Source organism: Stenella coeruleoalba (genome assembly GCF_951394435.1).
Source record: "Stenella coeruleoalba genome assembly, chromosome: 11".
Classification (NCBI taxonomy): Eukaryota; Metazoa; Chordata; class Mammalia; order Artiodactyla; family Delphinidae; genus Stenella; species Stenella coeruleoalba.
The window spans coordinates 94,292,501-94,315,659 of NC_137157.1; the positions used below are offsets into that span (position 1 = coordinate 94,292,501).

Here is a 23,159-nt window from a genome sequence, read left to right on the forward strand (position 1 = left end):
GCTTTAAGGGTATTTTTAAAGTATTACCTAATTAATTACAGTGCATTTCAAGATGAGGAGTCTATCAATTCTTTCTATTACATTCATATTAAAAACCCTCTTTTTTTCTTGTCCTCCCTTCTAAATTGCTATTCCACTTTGGAGAAAATGCTGGAGGTCAAAGAGCTTCTGCCAGAGAATATTTCTTAGCTAAAAGAGCAAGTGGTTTATAGAGGAAAGTGAGGCAATATCTTCTGTAGTATTACTAAAAGTTAAAATTATTCCAAATGTAGGCAGAAAACTAACTGAAGAGCAAGAAAATACTGCATGGATAGTAGTTTTCTTCCATATCATGCACGTGTTCAAAAATCTATTGCCTTGATTCATAAGGCTGAACACATTGCTCTTATCTTTTATTCACTGGGGAAACCCACCAAACTCTGGAGAGGGGAAGGAAATCATCCATCTCAATTTATCTCACTTACAGGAAGTTTGCAAAAATACGGAACTCCTTCAGCAGACTACTACTTGTGACTTTTCTCTCTTTTTAATATATGCAATGGCTGGAGATATAATCTATGCTGATATCAAACATTCATCTTCAGAACATTCATCTTCACGTCAGAGATCTGGTAAGTTGGATTTAGACCTCTTATTAAAATTAAAGTTTTGTTTTTAATCTCCCTTATTTCTGTCCTGTGTCTGTACTTGTCTTACCGGAATTAGGAGACTGGATTCAAAGCAAAAGTTACTGAATGCAAGAATAAGGGTGAATGTTTTTAATGACACCAAGTGTTATAAAGTTAATTGTAACTTTAGTCTTAATATGTAGAACTTTGCTTTTGGTTTTCATAGAAGTTTAGAATTAACGACTATCTGAGTAATAGAATATGTTTGGAACATGAATAGATAGGCACACAGCTAAAGATAAGATTGTAACCTTAAACACAAACCACCTCAGAAATAATAGATTTTCAAATCCAGTGTATTTATACATGAAGCCTTAGGGAAATGTCCATGTTGCATTTATATTCTCTTCTCTAGGGTAAGAATTTTTATATTGTAAAGTTTATAAAAATGTTTAAATAACTTAAAGTCTCCTCATGGTGCTTTGTCCTTGTGGAGTGGATCTGATGTTTTGCTTTCCTATTATTTCCCAAGAATGCATTTTTTCTTCTATATTTATGCGTTTGCAGTGTTCAGGTGGATCTGGTGAGTTGCTTTCTCCAGTTGCAAGAGTCTGTTATTTTCTGTGTTTAAATATTATCTCTCTTAACTTGTGGAATAGAGGCTTTTCTGCTTTATTTTCTCAGTAGACCGGGAGCTTTCATTTTATACGCGTTAACAGAACTTCGTTTGAAAAATAACATGGACTAGAACCTTACTCTTACTCCCCCCATCCCCCCAAATCTCATATAATTGGTCCATTTTTCTAGAGGTTATTTTAACTCAGTTCAAGCAACAAAACCAGTATTTTTGATTCTACATTCCAGGATTTAATTTCTTCTGTTTGGAAAGAGCATTACTCTTTTCCTGGTTTAAAGATTTTGGGACAACATCTTTAATGCTGTCCAGTCCAATATTCTAATCTTAAAAATGAAGAAATATGAATATATAAAAATTAAATTATCTACTTGCAGTCATGCTTATGACCAGAAGTCAAATATCATATTACTCTTTCACTGCATGTCTCTGTTGTGGATAAACGCAACTTCTGTTCTCATGTGTCATATCATTGAAGAGGGAAAGAACTATTTGATACATTGGATTGTAATGTCCTACAGAGTCCTACACAATTATCCCTGGCCTTTCTCTTCTAACTCGGTAAATTTCACTTATTTTGCTCTGGTTGTTGGCTTTCTCTTGCTCTTTAAAATTACCATATTCTTTTCCATTTCAGAGCCTCGTATGTGTTGAAACCCTCTCCCTAATCTCTTAATCTTTGTATACCCAGCACCTCACACAGTACTAAGTACATAGCAGGCAATCGATAGATGCTGGGTAGGCGGATGAATAAATGGATGACTAAATAAATGGATTTCATTTGTACTAAACACTTTAAATATTGTAGGTTCATCAGTTCTCCAAGATACAAAACAAAGAGGGCTATCACCATGACACTGAGTGAAATCTCAGTAACAAAGTATGATTCCACTGAGAATATCCCAGGCTAAGATTCAGAAATTCATGCCTTTATAACCTTTACTTCAGGGGCCTAAAAGAATGACCTAGTACCCCTTATATTAGTCCTTTCATGAACTCTGATGCTTTATTCTCCAGCTTTTTAAGTCTGTAACCCCAGTTCTTCACACTAGAAACGTGTGTTGGGATATTATCACATTCTTCTGGTGATGGCCTTGACTGGTATACTTTGCATTGTTTTGCCTAATAAAAGAAAATACATGGATTTCTTTTAGTGCTTTGAGAATTAATAAATTCTCACTAAAGATGCTTTACTTAATAACAATAATAATGTGGACAGAACACTCTATAATAGGATTCCACTAAATAAACACTCAGGTTAATGTCTCGACACTTGGTTTTGTAATTGGTTATACTTCAACATCAGTTATAGTAGTGCACTCTCAGTATATTGTATGTGTGTGTGTATATATCACATATCTAGTGGAATTGATATACTGTAACTATTTGGGATAAGAGCCTATTGGTTTTAACTATCAACCCAAAGCTAAAAATGCCAGTTTCTTTTTATGATTTATTTATCTTTCAAGTACAAGAGATAGAGTAGATAGTGAACACCGTACTAATTTTGGTAGTCAAGACACCCAAGGTACAGTCTCACTTCTGCTATCAAGTAACTGTGTGACTGTGGACTTGAAATCCCCATTTTTAATATGTGAATGTTGGACAAGATTATCCCTAAAATTACTTTTATTTTAAAATGTATGATTTTATGCAATTACAATTACATGTCACAGGAAATAGGTGTATTGTATAAAGGAGGAGGCATGAAAGAACGGATCAATCCAAATAAGTGAGTGTTGTCAGTAAGCTTATTAGAGACTGGAGAATTTCACAGTCTTATATAAAAACTGAGGGATACAGAGAGTAAATTATAGTTAAGATTAATACTGAGGAATATGTATGGTAAATCAACAAGGAAAAATTTACATCTATTCACAGTTTTCTAGGTCCCCCTTTTCACAAACCAGGGGACCAAATATGCTCTGTGTGTGTGTGTGTGTGTGTGTGTGTGTGTGTGTGTGTGTAAAAGGAAGCTGGATCTACATATTTCAAAGGAAAGTAACTCAGGAGCATAACTGACAAAGTTTATTCAGCCCTTCCCTACCTCTTACTACCTAAGGAATTATTTACTGGGCTTATTAGTGAAATCTATCCAATTTTATAGATTCTCACCACCATGGAATTTTCCTGAAAGTTGAATGTGCAATGATTATCATCCTTCTTGTAATAGTAATTGTGCTGAGCATTTTTGGTAAGTAATTATCAATACCATTTATTTATCCCAAAGTATTTTAGCACCACCTATTGTAATTGCGTTTGCTGTTCAAGTGGTTCCTATACATTATAACTTCACAAAAAGCATGAAATTTGATACACAATTAAAATTAGAGATTTTCCATAGAACTTCAGATTGTGATATAATACATATTATGGATTCATTTCATTGATAAAGAGATTAGATTTATATTTTATGACCAAAATCATAAAGTGCATTTTATGCACAATGCATTTCCCAATGCAGTTGATTGTGAGTTATACACCATCTTCTCTGAAGCTGCGGTCAGTGAAAGCAAATTAAATAATGAAGCATATTTCTGTTTAAGCTTATCCATATTAGTTACTCCTGGACATCATCATCAATCTTGTATTCATGGATGGGAAATTTGTCTAAAATCAATCAATTCAATCAAGTATTTTAAAATTATACTCATATACTGTGGATATAGCTAAACATAGTCCAATTTCATGTGACAATTATTTAAATATTTTATTGAATAAATGCTTGGAGAAAAACTCCCAGATGATATATATATTCTAAGGAATTCAGATTTCCAGATTAAACCAAACTCTAGAACAGACAAAGGCCGTGTCTGCCTATGTTGCCCTTGTGAATGATATTAGTAATTATGAATGTCATTAGTAATTCGAGGTCAGTAGGCAGAGTCATAGAATTCAGAACTGAATGGGGCTCTAGAAATCAGCAAGGTCAAACCTCCAGTTGAGGTGAACAGTCCAAAACCCAGAGTGATAAGTGGTTTGACTAGTTTAATGTAACTAGTCAATGGCTGAATTGGGACTTTAACATTGAGGGGAGGAAGCAAAAATACTTAGCATTAAACATCTCTGCTAGGACTTCCCTGGTGGTCCAGTGGTTAAGACTCCACGCTTCCACTGCAGAGGGCACGGGTTCAATCCCTGGTCAGGGAACTAAGATCCCACCATGCCAGGCAGCGGGGCCAAAACAAAAAACAAGAAACCATCTCTGCTATGTTTCCTTTTGTTATAAGATAATAGATTTGTTATCAAAACAGTTTTTTGTTAGTAAAACAGATTTGTTTGTTACTACAATAGATTTTAAAGATTTAATTGCCTAATACACACTATTGTGACATTATAAATTACCAAAACTAATTTCAGTTAAGTGGCCATCAGAAAGACAGCTGTCTTCTTCATGGTCGAAAAATACTCTGGGCTCACCCTACCCTTCTATGTGTACGATTTACATGCACAATCTCAAAAGGAACAGAATCATGAACTGAAGTCAAAACACATAAAACCCTTTCCATGAATCAAGTGATACCTGATACAGTGAATAAGAACTCACAAAATACAAGCTATCCAAATGAGGCTTATATCCAGAGCTGGTTATTTTGTGTTTATTAAAATAAATATGAAAACTCCGAAAAAAAAAAAAGTGAGTATCCTTCTGGTCCCAGGTCATATTTTTCCAATTCCCCTAAAGTTAGCATTAATAAGGTTAACAAGAATGCTTGCAAAGGAACGTCCAAATCTTGGAAAAAGTAATGTTGTTTTTCCCTCTAAATTTTTAATCATTTAAATTACTATGGAGTTTCCACATTAATGAACTTCAGAGTCTCTAGAACCCAATGAATTTCTGCTTTGTGTTTAATACAGAAAATATGTTTCTTCTTTTATTAGTTATCCAGTTCAAATCTGCAAGACATACTAAAATAAATAATGAATCAAAAGAGAAATACTGTACTGGGCAAAATAAATCTGAAACAAGCACCTCAATAGGTAATGTTATTTTATATTGCCTAATTCCTGAGTAAACAAGTATGGACAGTAGTGTGGATTTTACTTGGGTATATCTGAATAAAGAGGAGATTCCTCTACCCCTACAGAGGGATGGTTTAGATCATTGTTTTTCAGGGACCTATTACAGTCCTTGACAAAAATATTTAAAGATCCAAGACAAATGAGAAAAATAAGCTTATATAATGAGTTGTAAATGAATTTAGAGGTATTATATTGGAATAATTGCATTTTCTTTTTTTAACTTCTTTTGGGACATGTGCAGGCACAGAATGTAATCAAAATATATTCATTCTTAAAATTCATGATCATATCAGGTAGCTTTTTGTCAATTTTTAATGTCATTACATGTAAAAAACTGTAAATGGTAACCTTTATCTTGCTTTCTCATCTGAATGTATTTACCTAATTTTTAAAGTCGAGAAGACACTCAGTCATTTGTCCTTTCTGTTTTCTTTTTCTTTCCAGCTGTTTTCTTTATTATTTTTAATCCGTTAATTTAATTCTATATTGAAAAATGATATACCTTTCTTTTTTTGAACATGCATATATAATTCTATTAGAAAGACTCACCAGTCCATGTTATAGGATACATTCAAATTCTAGGAATTCATTAAAACTTTAAAATAGATTTTGATGTTCCCAAGCCCCCTTGACCACATTCTAAAAACTTTAATTTTTTTTAACTAGTGAGACTATGAGGGCAAATTCTGTGGGACATTATCCCCAGAACAAAAGCGTATTACTGTACTCCTGTACCCTTGATACAGGTGGTAACAGTGGTATTTAATAAAGCCTCTAGCTTTAAATTCTAACTTGTTTTCTAATCCTTCTATTGTTACAGATAATCCTATCTATAACAGGCCCTAGAATCCTAGTTTCAATCCAGCAGGAAAGGATACCAACTCTAAATTTGTTTCATCTTAATAAAATAATATGTTGTTGATTTGAGTCCTCTCCCTCTTTTTCTTGATGAGTCTGGCTAATGGTTTATCAATTTTGTTTATCTTCTCAAAGAACCAGCTTTTAGTTTTACTGATCTTCACTATTGTTTTCTTTGTTTCTATTTCATTTATTTCTGCTCTGATCTTTATGATTTCTTTCATTCTACTAACTTTGGTTTTGTTTGTTCTTCTTTCTCTAGTTCCTTTAGGTGTAAGTTTAGATTGTTTATTTGAGATTTTTCTTCTTTCTTGAGAAAGGCTTGTATTGACCTATGGTCAACTAATCTATGACAAAGGAGGCAAGGCTATACAATGGAGAAAAGACAGTCTCTTCAATAAGTAGTGCTGGGAAAACTGGACAGCAACAGGTAAAAGAATGAAATTAGAACACTCTCTAACCCCATACACAAAAATAAACTCAAAATGGATTAAAGACCTAAATGTAAGACCGGACACTATAAAACTCTTAGAGGAAAACATATGAAGAACACTCTTTGACATAAATCACAGCAAGATCTTTTTTGATCCACCTCCTAGAGTAATGGAAATAAAAACAAAAATAAACAAATGGGATCTAATGAAACTTCAAAGCTTTTGCAAAGCAGACTACAAACAAGACAAAAAGACAACCCTCAGACTGGGAGAAAATATTTGCAAATGAATCAAAGGACAGAGGATCAATCTCCAAAATATATAAACAGCTCATGCTGCTCAATATTAAAAAACAAACAACCCAATCAAAAAATGGGCAGAAGACCTAAATAGACGTTTCTCCAAAGAAGACATACAGATGGCCAAGAGGCACATGAAAAGCTGCTCAACATCACTAATTATTAGAGAAATGCAAATCAAAACTACAATGAGATATCATCTCACACCAGTTAGAATGGGCATCATCAGACAATCTACAAACAACAAATGCTGGAGAGGGTGTCGAGAAAAGGGAACCCTCCTGCACCGTTGGTGGGAATGTAAATTGTTACAGCCACTATGAAGAACAGTATGGAGGCTCTTAAAAAACAAAAAATAGAATTACCATATGACCCAGTAATCCTACTATTGGGCATATACCCAGAGAAAACCATAATTCAAAAAGACACAGGCAGCCCAATGTTCATTGCAGCACTATTCACAATAGCCAGGTCATGGAAGCAACCTAAATGCCCATCGACAGAGGAATGGATAAAGAAGACATGGTACATATATATAATGGAATATTACTCAGCCATAAAAAGGAATGAAATTGGGTCATTTGTAGAGACTTGGATAGATCTAGAGACTGTCATACAGAGTGAAGTAAGTCAGAAAGAGAAAAACAAATATCTTATATCAATGCACATATGTGGAACCTAGAAAAATGGTACAGATGAACCAGTTTGCAGGGCAGAAATAGACACAGAGATGTAGAGAACAAACGTATGGACATCAAGGGGGGAAAGTGGCCAGGGGGGTGGTGGTGGGATAAATTGGGAGATTGGGATTGACATATATACACTAATATGTATAAAATGGTTAACTAATAAGAACCTGCTATATAAAAAAATAAATAAAATTCAAAAAATAAAAAATAAATAAAATAATAGAATAAACTTAAAATATGTAAAGTAAAACTTAATAGAACTAGTCAGCCATCATTCCTAATTCTTTGTCTACCTTCTCTGTATTTTATTTCTAGGACTTAAATTAGATGTTCGATAGGCCTTTGCTTTCTATCTTCCATTTCACTTAACCTCTCATTTTTGTCCTCATGATTGTCAATTTGTGCTGAATTCTTGGCAATGTTTTCAGATATACCTTGTGGTTCACAAATTCTCTCTGTTCCTGTTTCTAAGCTGTAGGCTCATTCACTGAGTCTAATTTCAATGATTATAGTTTTCAAACCTAAGGACTTAGTTTCAAACCCTCCAGTTAGCTTGTGATAGTCTCCTGTTATCTGATCATTTTGTAATTTATTCTTTTATTTCTTAAAATAATGTAAACATTATTGTTTATGATACATATAATTATTTAAATATCTAAAGTCCTCAGTGACCAAATCTCTTGTTTGTATTTCCTGCTAAAAAATGTTGGCTTGTTTTTTAAAGTATTTGATTTTTTAAAATTTGACTGATCCTGATACATTTCTCCAAAAAGTGTTGATTTTTCTTGGTATGGTTTGATTCATTTAAATTTCTATTTTGGGGGCAGCAGTTTAAATCTCAAGTCAGTTTTTTTTTCTTTTTTTTTTTTTAATTTTTATCTGTAATCTAGCTTCCACATTCATCAGCCAGGGACTTAGAAAATTTTTATACACAGCAGTTGATGCACACCTTTTGTTTATTTCTTTTATGGAATTTACTCTTTATTTTCAACATCTGTAGTTGCCCCCAATTCTGTTCTTTGGTTATTCAGACTAGAGAGACTTCAAATTGTCTACCAAAATTTTGCTCATTCTACATGGCACCAACATTGGTCTGTCTTGGGCTAAAAGTTGTAAAAACAGGAAATTTCTAAATTGTCATACCTTATTTCAAGTGTCAGCTACTCTCCAAAATCTGTCTGCTTTTTTTTACTCTTCAATGGCTTCAAGTCATTGTGTGTATGTATATGTGTGTTTTTAAAGAATATTTATTTTAGGGGACAATAAATTATTGGTATGTGTAGGATACCTATGTGTCATCATCTAAATCTACTGGCAAATATTATAAATTAGATCTATTTGTTACCAGCACATTTTTGGATGCCAAGATCCACTTGTACATGGGTAGATCATGAGTTTGGGGGGACATCTATTACACAATTTTTTCCCAAGAAAAATTCTTCCAGTGTGATATATAATTCTCAAAAGGTCTGGTTCATTGGCAGAACACTAATTAAATTCTCTAATTTCTACTTTTCCTCCAAATTTTTATCTCCCTGAGGCTTGGATGTCCATTGCTTTATCCTAGTGTCTGTGCATTGCCTAGCTGATAGAAAGCATAATATATTTTTAAGAGAATTAAACTAAATGGAGAAAGAAAAAAGAAACAAGAAAGAGAGAAAGAAACAATATACACATATTGCAATTCTGTTAATCTTTATTTTTTTTTCAAAATCCACCTGGAGGAAAGCACTTACTTTTGTCAAAGAAAGCTTAGGCCATAATTTAACACATTTTGAGAATCTTTAATTAGTATACACACAGTATTAGGGATACAGTCGCAAGTTCCTTTTAATTACTTATCCTTTTTCCTTCCAGGTTGTTTCAACTCTTCTACTGCTAGTAAATCATGCCCCTCTGAAGACTGGAAGCTACATGGGGGGAAATGTTACTGGGTTGCTAAAAGTGAGAAATCTTGGAATGAAAGTAAAAATGACTGTGTCATGAAAAATTCACATCTCATGGTGATCCAAGACTTCATTGATATGGTGAGATATAAAATTTGGAGATTATAGCATCCTTCACAACTGCAATACCTTCTTTGTGTTACAAATTTGAAAAATTCTGTGAAATAAATTTTTTAAACCTCATTGCTATTAACTACACAATTATTGGTTGAATGAATCATTGAACTATATTATTATCTCATGCTTTTTTTTGGCTAGGTATAAGAGGAATTCATTTGGTATTATATACCTAAGTTCTTCTCTACAAGGGACCCCACTGCTTACCAGATTTCATTTTAAATGTATGACATAAAATATCTATCTCATCTCCCATGTTTAACCCATTGCTCACAAAGGTTATAATCAGATCGCATGGCAGCTGAAATTAAAGATGATGTTGGGGGAAAGGAAATACAGCATAGTCCTTCTCATTAGGTTTGCTCTTTGTTGAAGAAAACAAGTATTTTTCTAGCTCTGGCTTAATTTAGATTGAAATTTTGCTACAAGAAGGTTGGACACTAAACCTTCTAAATAAGGCCAGTATTGATTTTATTTTTATAAATTTATTTTTTATTTTCTGGCTGCATCGGGTCTTCGTTGCTACGCGTGGGCTTTCTCTAGTTGCGGCGAGCAGGGGCTGCTCTTCCTTGCGACGCACGGGCCTCTCATTGCGGTGGCCTCTCTTGCTGCGGAGCCTGGGCTCTAGCCCTTAAAGCCCATTATGGTGATCAATTATACACGTGAATGCAACAAGGCAAACACTGATAGAACTGAAAGGGGAAATGGATAAATCCCCAATTATAGTTGGTGATGTCAACACTCTTCTCTGAGTAACTGACAAAACAAGTAGATAATAAATAAATAAACAAATGAATCTGAACAACACTATCAACCAATTACACCTAACGGATTTTACAGAATACTATCCAACAACAGCAGAATACACATTTTTTTCCAAGGAACTTTCATGAAGACAGATCATATTTTGGGACCTAAAAATTTACAAATACAGATATCACACAGGGTATGTCTCAGACCATAACAAAATTAAAGTGCAAATTAGAAACAGAAAGATGTTTGGAAATATCCCACACGTTTGAAAGTTAAACATCACACTTCTAGATAATGTATGGGTCAAAGAGGAAGCATCAGGGCAAATTTTTTTAAAGCATATTTTGACTTGAATGAAAATAACAATATAATGTCAAAATTCATGGGTTTCAATTTAAGCAGTTTAGAGGGAAATTTATAGCATCAAATGCTTATATTTGAAAAGAAGATAATGTAGAATCATTACTCTAAGCTTCTACTTAAAAAAAAAAAAACCTATGAAAAGAGCAAACTAACCCAAAGAAAGCAAGCGAATGGAAGACTTACACTACTCAATTTCAAGTCTTACTATAAACCTAAATTAATAAATATGGTGTAATATTGGCAAAGAAGAGAGTTATAGATCAACAAAACTGAATAGAGAGGCCAGAAATAGACTCACACAAATATAGTCAACTGATTTCTTTTGACCGTAGTGCAAAGATAATTCAGTGGAGAAACACCTCTTTTATATGCCTAATGACTATTTTCCAACAAACAGCTTTGTCATTTAGCATATGAGTTAAGCTGCATGTGACAGAGTTCCAGAATTGCTGTAGCTGAAACAAATGGATGTTTGCTTTATTCATTGAATCTAAGACACTTTCAATGATAAGATGTATCATTAGTACCCTTAAAAGAAATAGTGCAATTAAAAAGCAAAAACGAAGCTGCCAATGAAACTACCATAAGCCATTAGATTGTTCAATGTTTCCAAAGTCAAAGTGTTAAAATAGGGGAAAGATCTATCTTAGAATATACGTAATAAGTTATGTCACTCACATTGTAGTCTAAACTGCTGTGAGATTTCTGCTCCCATCAGTAGGGTGCTGTGTCTACTTGTTTCTGATTGGTTCACCACTAGAACCAATCACAGTTCACAGTCTAGCCATCAGGGGAGAAGAAAATGATGAATAGAAGGATATGAACTTACTCTTTAAATGCTGAATTAGAACTTCAGTATTTTTTTATTCTATCCCATTAGTCAGAAATTAGGTCAGTCACATTGTCACACTTAGCCAAAAGGGAGGCTGGGAAATGTCACCTTTATTATGGCTGGCCATATACTTTGGCTCAGGGGTTATGTCACTGTACAAAAAGAGATATTAAAAACCTATGGGGCTTCCCTGGTGGCACAGTGGTTGAGAGTCCGCCTGCCGATGCAGGGGACACAGGTTCGTGCCCCGGTCCGGGAAGATCCCACATGCTGCGGAGTGGCTGGGCCCGTGAGCCATGGCCGCTGAGCCTGCGCGTCCGGAGCCTGTGCTCCGCAACGGGAGAGGCCACAACCGTGAGAGGCCCGTGTACCGCAAAAAAAAACCCACAAAAACCAAAAACAACCTATGAACAGGGCCTTCCCTGGCAGTCCAGTGGTTAAGACTTTGCCTTCCAATGCAGGGGGTGTGGGTTCGATCCCTGGTCGGGAGCTAAGATCTTACATGCCTCCTGGCCAAAAAACCAAAGCACGAAACAGAAGCAATATTGTAACAAATTCAATAAAGACTTTAAAATGGTCCACACCAAAACAATCTTTAAAAAAACCAAAAACAAACAAAAAAACCTATGAACAGTATGTGTCCCATCAGCTCAGAGATTGCTTTCTTTCTGTAACTTTCCCTGTGTATTCTCTTGCTTCTAGATATTATTTCATACTTGTATTTAGTAGTAATCATTAACATTTATGCAAGGAGCATTTATTATGTGCCAGGAAGTGTTTAATAATATTATTATTTATTAACAAATCAATAATAGCTCTTTGAGATAGTACTATTATAATCTGAATTTTAGTGATTGGAAAAATACAGAAGTAAAAAGATTGAATAACTGTGCAAAGATGTGTAGTAGTAAATAGTAGTGCTAGGACTCAAATCAGGGAGCTGGACTCCACAGCTTTGATATCTACTAACATTGTACGTAATTGTTGTTTAGCAGTCATCCCACTGAGTTGCAGTAAAATTTCCCTCCACTGTGATCTATCTGAAAGCGTGGAGCATGTCTAACCTGTCCATTCCCAGCTTCTAGTGCAGTGCCAAGCACGTAGAAGGTGCACTTGCGCTATTTTTCTTGCATCTGTCAGAATCACTTTGTTTCATGTACCATTTCCTATTCTCTTTAGAGTTTCCTATGGCGGAACCTACAGGCTTCAGCCTCTTATTGGGTTGGTTTGAGGATCCCTCCTGGAGAGGAATTATGGACCTGGGTGGACAATAGCACTTTTGACCCCCAGCTGTAAGTTTTGTTGCATTTTTTGTGGTTTTAATCCCATATTGTATGTGACAAGATAGAGACGTTTGACATTGTTGGCCCTGAACTGATAGAACGGGTATAAATTTCCTACACTCTGATAAATATTTCTATAAAATGGTTCACACAGAAAGTTGAGAAAGAAAAGAAATCTCCCTCCAGCCACTCAGAAGATTTATGTGAGAAACAGGATTTGCCCCACTGCCTGATTTTGTCTTTTTATCTAAAAGGTAAATTAGCAAGTATAAACTCTCTTATGAGTGCACAGGTTTAGTTTACGAAACATAACTTCCTGCTTATTTCTTACAGTGATCAATTTTCAAATGATAAAAAAGTCAGAGGTAATATTTTAGCTATCTCTAATGAACTTCTCTGGAGACAGGTTTTGAGAAATAAAGCTAAAAGTGGGAAGAATTGCTTTACCCATCATACTGTTGTGTATTTAAATTGTTTGAATGATTATGTTTTCACCAAAAAATTAAAAAATATTTTCTTTTAAGTCTCTTGACATATGCATATATTCATGGCTGACGTAAAGGTGACCATTTGCTTTCTTTCTATAGGTTTTCAAAGAAAAAAAAAAAGCCACGGACCAGGAGTATGAAATGTGTCCTGGTGTCTTATACTGAGATAACTGAAGAAAGTTGTGAGAAACATCATCGGTGGATTTGTCAACTGTAATCCACTCGGCAGAAAATTGGTCTCCATTTGTCTGACTGAGAGACACCACATGAAGCTTGAGCTCAGATCATAAGAAAGTTCAGAGGGTTGCATGTGTCCTAGAGGGCTGTGTGTGTGTGTGTGTGTGTGTGTGTGTGTGTGTGTCCATTTATGATTCATGTGGGTATAGTAATATTTCTCAGAAGTGTGGAAAGGGTAATAGAGAAAATGTTTTAGAAAATGAGTAGTTATGATGAATAGATTTTTACATGTGAATGACCAATGTAGTTATTCAATCATCCGTCTTGTTTTGCCAGTATTTTTGGAACTTCAGTCTTTATCTTTTCTGCATCTTCCCTCTATGATATCCTTAGCTAATCACCTACATTCTCATGATTTCAACTACCACATACAATGCAATGCCTATCAATGTTATATCTCTAGTCCAGATCATTCCCTGATCACTAGACCTGTATACCGTCCTGCCTGTTTAACGTAGCAAATCTACAATCTCAAAGGTACTCCGAACTCAACATATAAAAATAATTCATTAAATTTCATCATAAAAGGAACCATCTTCCAGCACTCCATATCTCAATAAAGGACATGCCATACAAGACAATTATGCCATCTATAAACCAGCTGTGGTCTTGTTATAACCCTCTCTTTCACACACAGCTCTAGGCTGCTATCCCCTTTCCATCTCATATCACCAAGTTTTACTTTTTTTTTTTATTAAATCTCTCTCAAACTTGTCCTCCTCTCTCCATCACCCCTTTCACGATCTTAATACAAAGGTACTAAAATATTAAATAACTGCAATAACAACATCTTCCTGTTTTACTTTTCTTCCATTTCAATCATTCCCTGCTTTGAATTCTGTGATGTTTTTAAAAATATATACTGACAATGCAATCTTCCCTTTAAAAAATACCTCAATATCTTCCTTATAATAATACCAAATTCCATAACATAGCCTAGAAATCCCTATCAGGTTTAACCTTTCCTTACTTATTCTGTCTCTTCCTACACCAAACACCCAAACTCTCAGGACCACAACTCCATTAAACTAATTTCTGGAACTCATGCTGTATTTCACCACATTGCCTTCACAGAAGTTGTTCTCTAGACCTGAAATTCTCCTTCTTCTCTTCTCCATCAGGTTACCTCCCAAATATTCTCTATATCTCTGCTCAGTTTTTAAGAGCTTTTCCTTGAGCTCCATGACAAGGTCAAATATTCTGACATTATATTCCCCTCCCCAGTACTTACCACATTTTAGGTCTTACCTATACAAGTCTTTTGAGTGAATATTTGATTAATGTCCTCTGCCCTCACTTGACTGTAAATCACATAAAGACCCAATATCTGTTTTTATATTTTTAGTGCCTTTTAAATTACCTACTACATAATAACTACTCAAAAAATACTTATTATATTAAGTTTTCTCTAAGAGATCACAGAAGTAAAATGCTGATACGTGGCTAGGGAGATGGGGTGCAAAAGAAAAAGACTCAGCTGATGGAGGTCTAATTGTTAGGTCATTAAAAGTCAACTGAAGGGGGCTTCCCTGGTGGCACAGTGGTTGAGAGTCCGCCTGAACATGCCCGATGCAGGGGACACGGGTTCGTGCCCCGGTCCGGGAAGATCCCACATGCCGCGGAGCGGCTGGGCCCGTGAGCCATGGCCGCTGAGCCTGCACATCCAGAGCCTGTGCTCCGCAACGGGAGAGGCCACAATAGTGAGAGGCCCGCGTACCACAAAAAAAAAGGAAAAAATAACAAAAATATAATATGAAAAAATTTACTTGCTTGAAAATAGTCTGGATCATATTTAAAGATCACAATAATAATTACAAAATAATTTTAACTGAGTGATAATGTATATCAAAACTTGGAGGTCAAATCTAAAGTTGTGCTTATAGGAAAATATATATCATATATATATGCATATATATATATATATATATAAATATATATGCTTATAGGAAATGCATATGATCCAGCAATCCCACTCCTGGGCATATACCCAGAGAAAACCATAATTCAAAAAAATACATGCACCCAAATGTTCATTGCAGCACTATTTACAATAGCCAGGTCATGGAAGCAACCTAAATGTCCATCGACAGACGAATGGATAAAGAAGATGTGGTACATATATACAATGGAATATTAGCCATAAGAAGGAACGAAATTGGGTCAGTTGTAGAGACGTGGATGGATCTAGGGACTGTCATATAGAGTGAAGTAAGTCAGAAAGAGAAAAACAAATATCGTATATTAACACATATATGTGGAACCTAGAAAAATGGTACAGATGAACCAGTTTGCAGGGCAGAAAATGAGACACAGAAGTAGAGAACAAACGTATGGACACTAAGGGGGGAAAGCGGCGGGGGATGGGGGTGGGGGTGTGATGAATTGGGCAATTGGGATTGACATGTATACACTGATGTATAAAATGGATAACTAATAAGAACCTGCTGTATAAAAAAATAAATTAAATTAAATTTAAAAATTAAAAAAATAAGAAATGCATATTCTGAACATACTGAATATCAATGATCTGAACATTTGTACAAAAATATAAAAAGCAGCAAATTATATCCAAGATAAAGGAGAAAGAAATTACCAAATTAAGAGCAAAAATAATAAATTGAACATGAAATAGAGATATGAAATACAGTTGCATTTTTTAAAGCCAATTAAATTGTTAAAGCTACTTTTAGATTGATAAAGATAAAAAGATGGAAACACATATAAGCAATCTCAAAAATAAAAAGGGTACATTTCAGCAGATTTTGTCCATGTTAAAAAGATAAAAGGATAATATAAACAATATTATGACAATAAACTTGAAAATTTAGTTAGAACATTTTCTAGAAAAATAAACACAACTTACAAAATTTCATACAAGAAGAAACTTAAATTTTGTTTTCTTAACTATAATAAAATTGGATCTATAAATTATAACTTTCTACAAAATTCCAGGCCCTGGAAAACAAAAAAAAGTAAAGCAAATCTTCCACAATCTCTTTCAGAGATTATTTGAGAAGCAAAATATCCCAAATTGTTTTATACATCAAAAAAATTGTGACACTCAACCCCAAAGGATATAAATAAAGAAAAGAAATAAAGGTCAACCTCAGTCATAGATTAAAAAATCCCAACTAATTTATTAATATATAAAAAGATTACTATAAACAATCAAATATGATTTATTCAAAGACCCTATGTCACCCTCTGGTGGCAGCCTGAAAGGATACATGGGGCCCCATGGCCAGGACCTCATGATTCATGGGGCCTGATTGCTATGAGGTATGGGTTTTACTTGTTCCCAATTGGTGGCCCTGTGTAAGCAGCAGAAGGGATCCGTGAGCCACTCATTAGACAGCAGACATTCCTCTTGTGGTGAAGAAGGGTCACCTGAATTCTCAATGAAGAGAGTTGAATTAGCCAGGGTACCACCAGAGGAACAAAACTAGTAGGATAGATATAGATGATAGATAGATAGCTATACAGAAACAGAGAAATTTATTGCAAGAAATTTGCTTATGCACTGTGGGAGCTAAAAATAGACAGATGATAGATAATTTAAGATATAGATAGATGATAGATAGATAGATAGATAGACAGATGATAGATAGATAGATAGATAGACAGATGATAGATAGATAGATAGATTGCAAAGAATTAGGTTACACAGTTATGGCGGCCGGCTAGGCAAATCTAAAATTTATAACCAGACAATTGGAAGGACAGGCTGAAAACTCTCCAGCAGGAGTTGATGCTTCAGTCCACAGAAGGAATTTCTTCTTCCTCAGGAAACTTCAGTTCCGTTTTTAAGGCCTTTCAACTGACTGGATCAGGCTCACCCAGGTTACCTCTGGATAATATTCTTAGCTTAAAGCTTGTTTATTATAGATGATAATGAGATATACAAAATACCTTCACAGCAGCACCAGGATTAATGTTTGTTGAATGACGGAGTGCTATACCTTAGCCATGGCCAAGCTGACACACAAAACTTACCATCACATCCCATGCTTTGTCGATTTGGCACCCATATTTAATCTTCTTAAACCATACTTCATCTCCAAATAAAGACAATAACAAAGTTATGCTTCTGCCTAATATGATACAACTATCTTGCCTACAACTAAAAACATGTTAAGCTTTCCACAGAAGAGGATGCAAAGTCCTTGGGCAATGTTCAGTCTTCTCCTTGACAATCATGGAATTTAAATACTGAGATTAAAGTTAACTACTATAAATACATCTTATTTCACATAGGATATGAAGCTAAGGGAGGAAAACAACAAATATTATGTGTAAATATACATACATTCACATATTCATAGCAAAATAATGCAGAAATACTTATAACAATTACAGTCTTCATTTTGCAACCGGTCACATGATCATAGTTGGTATTTACAACTACCTTCTTCCACTATGCATTCCATATTCCCTTGGCCCTCAGCAAGCACCCCAGCTGGTTGTGATTCTTCGCCTGGTAGAGTGATTGAAACATTCATTCCACAAATTCTGCTTGAACTGAGCTGTTGTAATTTTCCTTGAGTTTAATCACAGGATATGGTAGTACTAAGAGATGTTCTAAGGAATTTCCCGTATCCCAGACATACTTTTCCTTTCCTCTAATGTGTTGTAGCAGTCCAATTTTTCCTCAGAATCTGAATCAATTAACCCAGTCAGGATGGTAACTCCCTTTTTCACTCATTGATTCAGAGGCACGAGAAACCCAAACTGCTTGGGTGGCAGTATTCACTTCCAGTTTAATGGAATCACTGCTGTGGTCCTGATGGAAACATTCCTCCTTTTGGAACTAAGACCTATAGACAAGTAAAGCATACTAAGGTCACAGGGATAGGAAGCAAAAGTTTTCCAGTGAATCGATAGAGGTAATAGTGCGGTGCCACTCTCATTTCCACTCCTTGATTCCTGGGGTCTTGAATCCTGGCTATGGGAAAAACAGAATGATATCTTGTATTCTGATTTAAAACATACACTGCCTCCAAAACTGGTTGTAGGAGGGTCAAGATGCATCAACTTCTTCACCTTAGACGGGTTAACCTGACATGCCCTTCACTACTAGACTCCTAGAAATTTCACTAAGGTCAAAGGCCCCTGAATTTTTGTTGGATTTATTTCCCACCCTCTGACATGCAAATTACCAATATGTCTAGATTAGCTGAGACTTCTTGGTCACTAGGTCCAATCAGCAAAACATCATCATTAAAATGGACCGGTGTGATATCTTGTAGAACAGAAAGGTGATCAAGATTTCTGCAGACTAAATTATAAGTCTGGAGAGGCGATATATCCCTGAGGTAGGACAGTGAAGATGTATTGCTGGCCTTGCCAGCCGAAAGCAAACTTTTGTGTTTATTGTTTTTATTGGAACCCATCTGAACATCAGGTATACCTGGTGTCGGTTAGCAAAAACCATTTGTACAATTGATATTGATGGAGCCAAAACCAAAACAGTGACTGGACGTGATGGGGAAAGACGTTGGGAACAAAAACCTGATTTTGGAGAGGAAAATGAAAGCCAGTCAGATTCAGTGAGGATGCAAAACCTGATACAACAAAATCCTTGCACAAAATATAAATTTATTATGAATACCTGGAAGGATAATCTGAGAAAGGAAAAGATAAAAGGAGGCCAACACGGGGCTTCCCTGGTGGCGCAGTGGTTGAGAGTCCGCCTGCCGATGCAGGGGACACGGGTTCGTGCCCCGGTCCGGGAAGATCCCACATGCCGCGGAGCGGCTGGGCCCGTGAGCCATGGCCGCTCAGCCTGCACGTCCAGAGCCTGTGCTCCGCAACAGGAGAGGCCACAACAGTGAGAGGCCCACGTACCGCAGAAAACAAAACAAAACAAAACAAAGCCTGATACAACAAAATCCTTGTACAAAATATAAATTTATTGTGAATACCTGGAAGGATAATCTGAGAAAGGAAAAGATAAAAGGAGGCCAACACAAAGGAGGCAGGAGGAGGGGGAGAGGAAAAGAGAGAAGACAAAGGTGAAATGAGAGGAAGAAGAAAATACAGCTAAGCACAGCAGAGGTGCAAAGCTTACCTGCCCAAATGGCATTAAAGTCTTGCTATGTAATCTCAACTTCTGGTAGTCTTTACTAACAAACAGGTATTGAGAAAAAAGCATTTACCAGGTCAGTAGGTGCATATCAGGTACCAGGGGATGTGTTAATTTCCTCAAGCAATGAAATCACATCTGGAATAGCAGCTGCAATAAGAGTCACCACCTGGTTAAGTTTACAATAATTGACTGTCATTCTTCAAGATTCATTTTTTCTGCACAGGACAAATAGGTGCGTTGAATGAGGGTTTGTTGGAAATCACCACCGCTGTTTCTTTCAGTCCTTTATGGTGGCAGTAGTCTCTGTGTTCCCTCCAGTAATGTGGTTGACTATTTTCCTTGAAAGAGGCAGTTCTAAGTGGCTTCCACTTGGTTTTTCCTACCATAACAACTCTTACCCCACAGGTCATTGAATCAATGTGGGGATTCTTCCAGTTGTCCAGTAGGTCTATTCCAATTTTACATTCCAGATTCTGGAGAAAAACCACATGATGGGTTCTGGGACCCACTGGACTCACTGTGAGGTGGATCTAAGCCTCAACTTCATTGATCATCTGATCTCCTTATATTGACCTACTCTGATTAGTGTAATACAGTGATGTCTTTGGTCTCCTGAAATTAATGTCAGGTCAGAGTCAGTGCCCATAACTCCCCCAAAGTCTGATTCTTTTCGCAATGCACAGTCACCCAGGTAAATTGTCATAGATCTCTTTGGGGAAACGTGGGGAAAAGATTAACTATAAAAAGTTTGTCAGTTTAGCAGGGCCCTTCCTCAAGGGACTTGCCCCCCAACTCTTAATTAAGGAGGTTCTGGCTCTGTAAACTGACTCATGTCTAGGAATTGATTGAGGGGACAGTGGTCTGTTGATTCACGTTAGCCCCCTGTTCACTCACCTCAGGACTCTTCTGCTTAAGGGAGGCCATTACAGTTTCTTCAGGCAAAACAAAGTTAACCTCCTCACACAGGGGTCACGGGGATACTTCTAATGGCAAAAAGGACTCGATAGAATTTAGTTTCATATCCCTAGTTTGATTGGAATCTTCCCCTATGTCCCCATTCTAGTTTTCAAGATCTCGTTCTTTCCTAATCAGTGCCCTCATTTTAACAGAAGATGTCTGCAATGTTGAAAGCGCAGAACAACCCTATCTCCAGCCCCCTCACAATGCAGCTAGCAGTGGTTTCAGGAAATTTCATTTCCTGTAAAATTCCAGATATTTCTAGGAACTTGGCTAGCTTGTCCCTGCACAAGTTGTAGCTGATAACAACAAGCAGTTCAGACTCTCTCCAGCAGAGGGAGCCATTATACAAGGGCATTCTTAAAAAACATCATTAGGGGCTTCCCTGGTGGTGCAGTGGTTGAGAGTCCGCCTGCCGATGCAGGGGACACGGGTTCGTGCCCCGGTCTGGGAAGATCCCACATGCCGCGGAGCGGCTAGGCCCGTGAGCCATGGCCGCTGAGCCTGCGCGTCCGGAGCCTGTGCTCCGCAACGGGAGCGGCCAAAGCAGTGAGAGGCCCGCGTACCGCAAAAAAAAAAAAAAAAAAAGCAACATTAGAAAAATTTTCTGTTTCTCTCAAGACATTGAGAGCAACTCAACATAAGTAAGTGATAAGTTAGACAAGAAAGAAAAGACATCCAAACTGGAAAGGGAGAAGTAAAACTGACACTATTGCAGATGACATGATACTGTATACAGAAAACCTTAAAGATTCTACCAACTGTTAGGACTAATAAATGAATTCAGTAAAGTTGCAGGACACAAAATCAATATACAGAAATCTGTTGCATTTCTATACACTATTAACAAACTATCAGAAAGAGAAAGTAAGAAAACAATTGCATTTACAATTGTATCATAAAGAATAAAATACCTAGGAATAAATTTAACCAAGGAGCTGAAAGACCTATACACTGAAAATTATAAGACATTGATGAAAGAACACAAATAAATGGAAAGATAGTCCATGCTTATGGATTGGAAGAATAAATACTGTTAAAATGTCCCTACTACCAAAGCAATGTGCAGATTCAATGCAATCTCTGTCAAAGTTACAAAGTCATTTTTCAGAAATAGAACAAACAATCCTAAAATTTGTATGGAACCACAAAAGACCTTGAGTAGCCAAAGCAATCTTGATAAAGAAGAGCAGAGCTGGAAACATCATACTCTCTGATTTCAAATTTTATTACAAAGCTATAGTAATCAAAACAGTGTGATATTGGCATAAAAATGGACACACAGATCAATGGAACATAATAGAGATCCCAGAAATAAAGCCACACATGTATGGTCAATTAATTCATGACGAAGGAGCCAGGAATATACAATGAGGAAAGGACAATCTCTTCAGTGAATGGTGTTGGGAAAACTGGACAGCCACATAAAAAGTAATGAAACCGAACCACTATATTACCTCATACACAAAGTTAACTCAAAGTGAATTAAAGACTTGAATGTAAGACCTGAAACCAAAAATCTCTTAGAGTTAAAAATAGGCAATAAGCTCCTTAATATTAGTCTTGGTGATGATATTTTGGATTTGATACCAAAAGCAAAGGAAATAAAAAAAACAAGTGGGACTACATCAAACTAAAAAGCCTCTGAACATCACTAGTTTAGTTTAACATCACTAATTCACTAACATCACTAAACTAGATTAGTTTAACATCACTAATCATCAGGGAAAAAGAAAGTCAAAGTCACAAGGATTATCACCTCACACCTGTTAGAATGGCTACTATCAAAAAGTCAAGAAATAACAAGTGCAGGAAAGGATGTAGAGGAAATAGAATCCTTGTGCACTGTTGATGGGAATGTAAATCAGTGCAGTCACTATGGAAAACAATATGGAAGTTCCTCAAAAAATTAAAAATAGAACTACTATACAATCTGGCAATTCCACTTCTAGATGTTTATCCAAAGAAAATGAAAACACTAACTTGAGGGACTTCCCTGGTGGTCCAGTAGTTAGGACTCTGCACTTTCACTGCCAAGGGCCCGGGTTCGATTCCTGGTTGGGGAACTAAGATCCCACAAGTCATGCAGCACAGCCAAAAGAAGAAAGAAAAAAACACTAACTTGAATATGCACCCCCATATTCACTGCAGCATTATTTACAATAGCCAAGATATGGAAACAACCTAAGTGTCCACTGATGGCTGAATAGATAAAGAAAATGTGGTATATACACAATAGAATATAATTCAGCCATAAAAAAGAATGAAACTTTGCCATCTGTGACAACACAGATGGACCTTATGCTAAGTGAAATAAATCAGACAGAGCAGACGGAGAGAGACAAATACATCATTTCTTGAAAAAAAAATTTTCCCAAAGATACTTATTCTATACCACCTAAGTGTCTTTACTTAATTTTCCTTTATCCTGTGAGAAACTTTACCAGTGAATATTAATGTGTGAATAATCATCCTTTTTAATCACCTACTGTGAATTTGGTTCAACCAAGAATAATATTCTCCTAATTACTTGATACTGAGGAAGCAACATTT

The 23,159-nt window shown here is 36.0% G+C and overlaps 1 protein-coding gene across 1 annotated transcript; it reads left to right on the forward strand.

Moving 5' to 3' along the window:
• Positions 1–519: 519 nt before the first annotated feature.
• Positions 520–13,765, forward strand: LOC307194827 (killer cell lectin-like receptor subfamily B member 1B allele A). The gene is made up of 6 exons (XM_079938178.1): positions 520–611; positions 3,350–3,436; positions 5,125–5,223; positions 9,403–9,572; positions 12,736–12,848; positions 13,427–13,765. The coding sequence occupies exons 1-6, from the start codon at positions 539–541 to the stop codon at positions 13,542–13,544; spliced, it is 660 nt and encodes a 219-aa protein (XP_079794304.1). The 5' UTR covers positions 520–538; the 3' UTR covers positions 13,545–13,765.
• Positions 13,766–23,159: the final 9,394 nt, after the last annotated feature.